The 10,352-nt window shown below is 46.5% G+C and overlaps 1 protein-coding gene across 1 annotated transcript; it reads right to left on the bottom strand.

Moving 5' to 3' along the window:
• Positions 1-987: 987 nt before the first annotated feature.
• MRPL44 (mitochondrial ribosomal protein L44) lies at positions 988-9,777 on the bottom strand. Its single transcript, XM_024195237.1, has 4 exons — positions 9,592-9,777; positions 6,647-7,115; positions 3,388-3,566; positions 988-2,326 (listed from the first exon to the last, which is right to left on the bottom strand). The coding sequence occupies exons 1-4, from the start codon at positions 9,765-9,767 to the stop codon at positions 2,155-2,157; spliced, it is 996 nt and encodes a 331-aa protein (XP_024051005.1). The 5' UTR covers positions 9,768-9,777; the 3' UTR covers positions 988-2,154.
• Between the last annotated feature and the right edge of the window lie 575 nt (positions 9,778-10,352).

Below are 10,352 nucleotides of genomic sequence, written 5' to 3'. Positions count from 1 at the left end.
GTTTCCTCTTTTCAGATGCTATCATCCATTCTGAATGGAGTGCTGCATTGTGGGTAGATGTCTATTCTTTTTCAGTGGACCTCAAGTTTGTCATAGCGAGAGCAGCATTTTCTTTAGCTGTAATTTTTCAGATAAACCTAAGGTAGGCAACCAGACCTTCCTGAGCCCATATCTTATTACTCTCATTTCATGCTATATTGACCATGATGCTGTGCATTTTAGTCAGAAGCTATTTTTTCCACATACGTAAATTGCAGCACTAGAAGCAAGCAGAAAGACTACACTTATCTACTCACAAGCGTTTCACATGTGCAGAGATACATGTCAGAACAATGACAGATTTGTGGCTTTCTTTGAATTGACTAACTAGGCTACAGTTTTATTATAACATATCTTAGGGCCAAACCTTCACCTCTGAAAAACAACCCTGGTCAGTAGGACTTGACTAGGGAGCTCCGTGGATATTGTGGGATGGAATTCTCACGCCAGGCTATAGAGCTGTTTCACAGTCACTACTGCAATCTCAGGACGGTGGAGGATTTTGTACCTGCTTTGCCACTGCTCCCGCACCCTACACTAGGGTTTTGGCCAGCAGATACATATGGCTACTTGCCCCCTCCGTCAGGCAGCACAGCCACCCATAACTGCTCAAGTAGATACACCTAATGAATGTATTTCTCAAGTACCATCAGCATGGTATCAGGCAAGGGAGCACCAGTGAACTATCCTCTGAATTTCCCACACATTCAGACTCCCTCCACCAACACCACTATGCTGGTTCTCTCCTTTTATGGGAGTTTCATGCATAGATCAGATTTTGGCCATAAATGACCATTTTACCTGGAGTGGAATCTTACTGGTGACTGAGATGAAAAGCTCCATAACACAAAACTAAACCTGAGTTATCTAGTCCTGCCTGACTACCCCTGTTCCAAACTGTAGGTAATCACAGACTTATTTGATAAAGACGAGTTAGACTAAAATGAATTCCAAATGCAAATCTTTTATTCACATTGGGAATGTACAGATGCAAACTTTCAGAGATTCAACTGCACACAACAGATTTTGAATGTCAAACGGAAAAAAAGTTATTTTCTGTATGATCAACAGTACCCACTGCTAAACCATCAGACTGTATTGAGCATGTAATGATATAGTAGCATCCTCATTAAAGCAGCTTTTTGAGCCAAATGTTTTGAGTGTTAGAAAGGGGTGGTGCAAAGGCAAATAGATTTTCATATAATCCAATATTGTGCAGGCCTAGAAAACTGTTCAGTCTGAGCCGTTCAAAAGAAGAGGTGAATTCTATTGGATGGGTGAAACAAAAGTTAGCGAATATGAAGCACCAAGATCTTTTGTCAACCTAATATTAGCAATCACCAGGCCAACAAGAAAAGAAGGTACTCTGTTGATTTACTTTTATATCATGTAGAAACTTAAGCTCTTTCCTCCCTGTCACTCCAAACACAATTTTTTCTAATTAAGAATACGCTCTCTTTCAGTGTCTAGAAACAAATGGCAAATGTCTACGGCAAATGAACAGTAAATTACCAAATTAGCAAGCAAACTGTTGGTAAGGCCTTAGCAGCATCAGTGTATGCAACTGATGTCAGAGCATATCCTGTATTCTGATCTGTGGATTTTACCACAACTCAAGGCCAACTGACTTCAGATGCACATCTCATGCTAATGTTACATTTTTAATTCAATGCTGATTTGTTGTTAATACTCTCAAAACTGGTCCAGATACCCGTACATAAGTTTTTTTCCTATACGGAGACAGTTTGTTTAAAAAAAAAAAAAAAAAAAAGGCAGTCACAGATTACAATACATTCTTAAGAGTTATGTGCTTGGACATATGATCAAGTTCTTAGACAAATAGTGGGAACTCAGTGGGGAAAACCCTCCTGCTTTGTTACTGACAAGAAATATCACATTTTCCTCAGTTACTTTATAATAGGAAACATTTTACAGAAGGAAATAAATCTATTGTAGTTTGGAGAATTCTAAAAGTATATGGATGGCTGGAATTTTCAAAACATATCCTTTATACCAAAGAACTGAATTGCTGAAGTTTGCTTTTCTGAAACACATTTATACTTAGCATGGAGAACATGGCTTTTGTGGATAGAGAGAAGAAGTAGGCTTAGTTGTCTAAGTGTTGCTAATAGCCTTTTCTGCTCTCCATCCCTCTCTTGGTTTAGAGTAGTCCCACGGTTGCCTGTTCTCAGTGAATCCATACAGTTTCCGCAGTGCCACACGGGCAGCTTCTTCCTCCGCAGCTAACACTGTTTCGCCAGGACCTTCAGCTATAAGCTTCTTATCGCTGGGAGGAAAAAAAAAAAAAAATCAAGTAAATGTCCTCATGAGAAAATTCTGAACACCACCGTGCACCACTAATATATAATAGGAGTCCTCTAACCAGCATTTCATATTTACTGGAGGGAAAACATTTAGATTATAGTGGTCTTTTGGGCAACCGTACATAGAATATCAGGGTTGGAAGGGACCTCAGGAGGTCATCTAGTCCAACCCCCTGCTCAAAGCAGGACCAATCCCCAGACAGATTTTCGCCCCAAATCCCTAAATGGCCCCCTCAAGGATTGAACTCACAACCCTGGGTTTAGCAGGCCAATGCTCAAACCGCTGAGCTATCCCTCCCCCCATACATGCGTATATACTTATTGATGGACACTCAAGTAAGAATTACACTGAATTCCTGAAGAAGTACAACAGTTTTAATTCAGATTCACATCCCATTACCAATTGCCTGAACTATCCAATCTCTGTTAGAACTTTTAAAAAATATACAAGTACATCATCGTGATATCCCTCTCTCTTTTCCTTGTAAATAATCATTTTAAAATGTCCTTTCTTTACACAGTTCAGCAATAGATTTATTCAAAAGTAGTTCAATGAGCAGAGAAACAATCTTCATGGCTACATAAATGAGGCCATGATTTGGCCTTACATACTCTAAAGTAACTCTTGTACTTCGAGGATTCTCTTGTCAATCCCACTTCCCTTTTGCATCCTCCTCCCATGCTACCCCTGAAGCATGGGACAGTTTCATTCTTTTTCAAAGCTGTTCAACAATGTCTCCAAGAACCCTATTAAAATTTGCACCTGCATTCAATGTACTGCATATGTCTATACTAGATTATAAACTCCTTGAGACAGGGACTGTCTCTTTATACATTTGTATGAGAAAAAATATGTCAATCCTCAAACGTTTATATAAAGTCCATTGCATAAATTGCATCTTTCTTCTAAAATTATTTTTACATGGCAACTTTAACAAGGGCAACTTGTGAAAAACAGAGCATTTCCTTCCTCCCTCCCCCCAAAACTGGAATCCGTTTGACTTCAGATGAATGTTTTACTAACCAGTACAATCCAACAAAGTACAGTGGAAGAACTGTACTGGCTCCTGACTGCCTGGTAAGTCTTGGTTCTGGAGCAGACATATTCCTCTTGGCCAGTTCCTCCACTAGCAAACCCATTGGGTTTATAACAGCCCAGATCTCAAAAAGGTCTTTTCCAATCAGCTGAGGAATTAAGAAGTCCTGAACAAAAACATTACAATTATCAGAAAGGAAGAGGAATGAATGCTCTGGTGCCTGGTGTCCCTGCCAAGAAAAGTAATATAAGGGGGAAGGGAGGAGAGGAGCAGTTAACAGTAAGTTGCTAGCTTCACTATGTGCAGTGTGCCTTTAAATTAAGGTTGATGAATTTTTATGGTACCAGAGTCTCCCTTGCATTCTTATAGTGAAAGACAACACAGCTCAGCAGATCTGGTGCCAACCCATGTGCCAAAATACATACTCATGTAACTCCCTAGCTATAGTTCCTACAGAATACTTATGAACGAACCTGTAGGGATATTTTGCGTTTTCTAAATGTACATTTCTGAAATAAATGGTACTTTGACTGCTCTGTGCTTGTGAGGCACTTTAGATTTTAATTCACTTTTAGCTGGGTCACTCCTTTATTCAAAATTACATTAAGAAACCACCAAGGCTAAATATCACTGCCATATAAGAGATTCTAATTAAAAGGGAGAACTGGGATCAGGCCACCTGGAAAATAAAAGCCTTCACAAAATCCAGATTAAAATCAGATTATATTATATAAATCAGATTATATTATATAAAATCAGATTAATCAGAAAATAAAAGCCTTCACAAAATCCAGATTAAATATTGAAAGTGCTACTCAGGGCTTATATAGGATGGTTGAGAACTACAATGAGACCTCTCACTATCTGAGACATTCAAATTTCTAGGACTTATAATTAAAATAGTCTTTACAAACTGTTTTGCAAAAAGATTAAAGACACTTCACTTTTTGTTTCTTTTCAAATATTTTGCTAAATAATAGCATTAAGAAGGATAACTACAAAAAATTAATTCTTAACAGTTATGAGACCAGCAGGGCTTCCACTACCCTCCAATTAGCCTGCTGCCTGTTGTTCTGTATTGAAAGGCAGTACAAGCTGAAATTCCTAGGCCGCAACTAAATTAGCATATCTTGTAGCTCCAGTTCACCACTGGTGACAGCGACAGTGGATGCTGTAGTATAGACAGGACTCGGGTGGTTTAGACAACAGTGGAAAAAATTCACGTTCAAGTCCTCTAAACACTGCAGCTTCTACCATTGCTACCACTGGAGAAATAGAACCAATGCTGAATCATGGCTATAAAGCTAGCTAGCGTACCCAAGCCCTGGAACTTTAGGCTTGACTCTGCCACTGACTTGCTGCTTGGCTTGGGCAAGGTCACTTAATCTCTCTGTCCCTGTTATTCCCCCAATTATAAAATGGGAATACCACCACCTGCATTCCAGGGATGATGTGGGGATTAGCTACGCAGTACTGAGTGCTTTGTAAGTGCTTGCTAACTAACTACAGAGTTGTGGTAGAAAATCCAGTACAGAAATGTATTACAAGATATTTTGAATGAAATTCATGATCCCTTAAACAATGAGACAGAATTTTCTAAATAGTTGCTTTTTCCTACAGACATATCTGAATGCCATGCAGCAGAAATAACATGGTTTTGGTTGTTTCATATTATGTCTCTTAGCTGACATTTCTCTGATACAAAATAGAAGTAAGTAAATGGCATAAACTGGAAGGATAGCAACTGCTAAAATGACTTCCTTCTCACAATATATTTTAATAAGAAACCTTTTGATGTTCGATTCCAGAGGGACTCTTAACAAATCTCTGAACTGATTTGACTTTCTATGTATAATGTTAAGAAACTGCAGAGTTTTTCTGGAACAGTTTCATGACTGTACTAACCATCAAATAACTGTTTAAAAAGTTATACTGTAGCCACTGATTCAACCATAAAATATATAACAAATCAGGCCAAAAGCAAACAGTGCTACTTAAATACATAAATAAGTTGCTATTCCTTGAAAAGTACAGATTGGCTTAGGTAAAGTAGAATCATAGGACTGGAAGGGACCTCTAGGTCATCTAGTTCAGTTCCCCGCACCATGGCAGGGCTATGTATTATCTAGATCAGTGGTCCCCAACCTTTCCATGTGGTGGGGGCTGGATGACTAGCCGCCAAGGAGCGTGGCTGCCGGACAAGCAGCTGCAGAAATGCTGCCAAGAGGCGTCGCCACCAAAAATCAGCAGCATTTCAGCGGCAACGCTTCTTGACGTTGCTGCTTCTCGGCGGCTGCTTGTCTGGCGGCCACACATAGATGCCCCAGTGGGCGCCATGGCGCCTGCGGGCACCGCATTGGGGACCACTGATCTAGACCATCCCTGACAGGTGTTTGTCTATCCTGCTCTTAAAAATCTTCAATGATGGAGATTCCACAACCTCCGTAGGCAATTTATTCCAGTGCTTAACTACCCTGACAGTTAGGAAGTATTTCGTAATGTCTAACCTAAACGGCCCTTGCTGTAATTTAAGCCCATTGCTTCTTTTCCTATCCTCAGAGGTTAAGGAGATCAATTTTTCTCCCTCCTCCTTTGAACAACCTTTTATGTACTTGAAAACTTATGTCCCCTCTCAGTCTTCTCTTCTCCAGACTAAACAAACTCCGTTTTTTTCAATCTTCCCTCATAGGTCATGTTTTCTAGACCTTTAATTATTTTTGTTGTCCTTCTCTGGACTTTCTCCAATTTGTCCACATCTTTCCTGAAATGTGGTGTCCAGAACTGGACAAAATACTCCAGTTGAGGGCCTAATCAGCGCAGAGTAGAATGAAAGAATTACTTCTCATGTCTTGCTTACCAAACTCTTGCTAATACATCCCAGAATGCTGTTTGCTTTTTTTGCAAGTGTTATACTGATTCATATTTAGCTTTTAATCCACTATGACCCCCAGATCCCTTTCTGCAGTACCCTTTCCTAGGCAGTCATTTCCCATTTTGTATGTGCACAACAGATGGTTCCGTCCTTAAGTGGAGTATTTCTCCTAGCTCTTGCATATATGCATATGTCAGTTAGACCTGAATGTGGGAAATAAGTTTGTAGGGGGTCTGGCTTTTACTGGCTGTCAGAGATAAGCTACTATTTATTTATTTTTATTTTTGGACTTATAATTTGATACTGGGATCCCGCTACAGCCTTAGAGAGGTGCCAAAGAAATAAAAATAATACCTGTAACTGGTAGTACTTACCCTGATAAATATCCCTGTTTTCTGCGGCCCACTGCTTTCAAACAATGCCCCTATTACAGCAAAGAAAGTCTGCTGCAGCACACTGGGTGGGACAGGAAACTCTGCACAAAGTGTTAAATCCTGTATGGATAGGTTTCTGGCCACATAAGACACAAGATCCTGGCTCGTGAGAAAATCAACGAGGGCTCGTATCCCTTCAGAGGGTATCTTTGGATAAGCATCTTCAAAGCACTGAGTGAGGTAAGAGCGTGAAAGAGATACCCCTTGTTCAGAAAGTTTGAGATTATCCTGGAGATTGAGGGCAACCGCTTCTTTGTCTAGCCCAAGTTCTTGGCGTCTGGTCTCCTCACTTTTAATATAACAAGAATTAACAAATGCAGTTTTGAGGAGGTCCAAGGAAAAGGTTTCCTGTAGTCGGTGGCTAAAAGCCTGTATCTCTGCATGGTAATCCCAGTTAGGCTTCTCTGAACTATAAACATACAAGAGAGAAAGAACTCAAGAGTAGAACAGACCTTCCAGACAGAGAGTCATCTGTTCCACTAAACAGCTTAGATATGAAACCATTTATTAAAAGGAAATGTAAAAATAAACAGAATATTTCAGACATCTTCAAGTAGGCTTATTGCTAGAGCCCTTGAAATCTATGGATATCTGCATCCGGACAGTTTTTGCGGATCGTGGTTTGGATGCTGATACAAATTTTGTATCCATGCAGGGCTCTAAATATAGCATCTCAAAGGCTGTGAAGAAGTTGTCAGCAGCTCATAGCCTATGAGGCTGCTGGCCCTTAACCTGCCCTTCTCCCTTCTTCAAAAGGCATGTCCCTGTGTGAACCCTTTTGACAGATGCCATGCAGGGCTGCCAGCACCTCCTCCCACCAGATCACATGCCCCCAAATATTATTATTTGTTGTTTGTATTACTATAGTCCCTAGGAGCCCTGGATCAGGACCCTGTTGTGCTAGCCCTGTACAAACACAGAACAAAAAGACAGTCACTGCCCCCACACTGCTAATAATTTAAGTATAAGATAAGAAATGATAAATAGATACAGAGAGGGGAGTAAAAGGAAACAATGAGACCATACGCCTCAGCACCATAGATCAGGGGAGGCCAAACCACGGCTCGAGAGCCAAATGCAGCTCTTTTACAGTTAAAGTGCAGCTCACGGAGCCCCCCACAACTTCCCATTCTCCATCTACCAGACCGGGGGGAGGGGCTGACTCAGGGCTTCTGCCCTGCAGCAGAGTGGTAGGGCTAGCGCAGAGGTGGGCAAACTACGGCCCGCGGGACCGTCCTGCCCAGCCTCGGAGCTCCTGCTGTCTCCCCTCCCCCACAGCCTCAGCTCGCTTGCTCCGCCGCCAGCACAATGCCCTGGGCGGCGGGGCTGTGAGCTCCTGGGGCAGCGCTGCTGCTGAGCCTGGCCTGACCCGGTGCTCTGTGCTGCGTGGTTGATGCCGCGGCTGTAGCGCTGCCAACCACCGGTGCTCCAGGCAGCGCGGTAAGGGGGCACAGAGTGGGGGGGGGGGGTTGGATAGAGGGAAGGGGAGTTTGGGGTGGGGGTCAGGGTGTGGATAGGGGTCGGGGGGAACAGGGGGTTGAATGGGGGCAGGGGTCCTGGGGGGGGCAGTCAGGAAGGAGAGGTGGTTGGATGGAGTGGCAAGGGGCAGTCAGGGGACAGGGAGAAGGGGTGATTGGATGGGGCAGGGGTCCGGGGCGGGGCCCGTCAGGAATGAGAGGAGGAGTTGGATGGGGTGGCGAGGTTCTGGAGGCAGTGAGGGGACAGGGAGCGGGGGGGTGTGGATGGGGCAGATGTCCCGGGGGGTCATCAGGGAACGGGTGGTGGGGTTGGATGGGGCAGGAGTCCAGGGTGGAGGGGAGGCAAATAGGAGCAGGGCCAGCGCTTCCACTAGGTGACCCTAGGCAGTCGCCTAGGGCAGCAGGATTTGGGGGGCGCATTTTGCTGTCCTTGGCAGAAATTCAGTGGCGGGGAGTCCTTCCACTCCGGGTCTTCACTCACTCCGGGACCCGCCGCCAAAGTGCCCTGAAGACATGGAGCGGAAGGATCCCCGCCACCGAATGCTCAGAGGAGGAGCGCTACTGCCTACGGCAGCAAAAACCCTGGCGCCGCTCCTGAATAGGAGGTGGGGCTAAGCCACGACCCCCTCCCCTAACCGGTCCTCCATACAATTTACGAAACCCGATGAGGCCCTCAGGCCAAAAAGTTTGCCCGCCCCTGGGCTAGGGGCTTCTGCCCCATGGGGAGTGGGGGTTTTGGGCCTCGGGCCTCCCGTGTGGCTGACACCCCGAGTCTCAGCAGGCACGTGCCCTGTCTCTTGAACTTCTGTAGATTGTCGTATGCAGCTCAGAGGGTCAGTAAGTTTGGCTACGCCTGCCATAGGCCAGAGCCTCAGCACACCAGCACTCTAAATATCGTCAAGTTTTGTGTGGGCATTATGCAAAAGGAGCCTGTGAGGGAGGATTTTGAACGAGGAGAACGAGGGTCCCATGCACCTTGTCTGCACTAAAACTGAGCTGCGGGGGGCAGGCCCCAGCGCACGCTACTGTAATAGTGACAATAAACAACAACGTTGGTCTGGGCCAGGCGCCTCCGCCCCCTGTGCTGGTTCCCGATGGGGCGCGGGGGTCCAGCAAGAGGAATGATGGTGATAAAGCCCCAGTACGGGGGGTGTGTGCGAAGGGATGCAGAGACCCGGGACAGCCTAGCATGGGCCTACCAATAACCTTCCTCCACCTACGCCCGGACTCGGGGGCCAGGAGCGGGGGGAGCTGGGGGCAGAAGCGGGAAGGGACGAGGAAGAACGGAGCGACCGAGAACGAGGCAGGGGAAGGAGCCGGCCCCTGGGGGGGGAGAATAGGGAGCCCCCAGCACGGGGCGGTAGGGCCGGGGGGACCCAACCCGGGAGCGCTGGACCCGGCTCTTACCGGCGGGTAACGGGCGCCCGCAGCCGCTGCTGCTCCAGGTAGGCGCGGAGCCAGAGCTTTTTGTCCCGGCGCTGCTGATGCTGGAAGCAGAGCGCGGCCCGCTCGGCCCCGCCGGCAGCGGCCAGGAGGCGACGAGGCGCCCGCAGTAACAGCCCCTGCAGCAGCCCCGTCGCCATAGCTGCTCGGCGCGGACTGGGAACAGGAAGGAGTTCACCATGAGACCCGGCCGCGGGAACCAGCCCTCGGCCCTTCAGTTCCGGGGAGAAACGTTCCGGGCGCGCCTCAGCGCGTGACCCGCCCGAGGGACAGGGCGGCTCTGGGGACTTCAATTCCCAGCAGGCCAGAGCCCTCCCCCCCATGCCTGCCGCGTGCCGGGAGCTGTAGTGCTCTGGGCCCACCTCTACCCTGGAAGGGCACCCGGGCCGGCGTGTGCACGGGCGGGGACAGCGGCCTAAGCCCACGTTAGCCCGATGCTGGGCCAGGGCCAGGCCTCCAGGAGCTCAGGTTACGCCGGTCCCTCCCCCCTTTGCAAGCTCAGAGTCCCCGGGCCCCGCCCAGGCCGCGTTCCTGTCTTGGTGCCCCAGGGTCACTCACAGCTAGGGGAAGAGGAGGGACCCGCCCCTTTACTGTAACCTCTTCCTGCCCCTGGCCTGTCTAAGGGCTGGTCTACACTAGGGGGTGGGGATCGATCTAAGATATGCAACTTCAACTACGCGAATAGCGTAGCTGAAGTCGAAGTATCTTACATCGAATTACCTGGG

The sequence above is a fragment of the Terrapene carolina genome, unplaced genomic scaffold, assembly GCF_002925995.2.
Source record: "Terrapene carolina triunguis isolate 2854851 unplaced genomic scaffold, T_m_triunguis-2.0 Scaffold88, whole genome shotgun sequence".
NCBI lineage: Eukaryota > Metazoa > Chordata > Testudines > Emydidae > Terrapene > Terrapene triunguis.
Note: the sequence above shows the minus strand (reverse complement) of the source record. Positions and strands in the feature narration are given on the sequence as shown.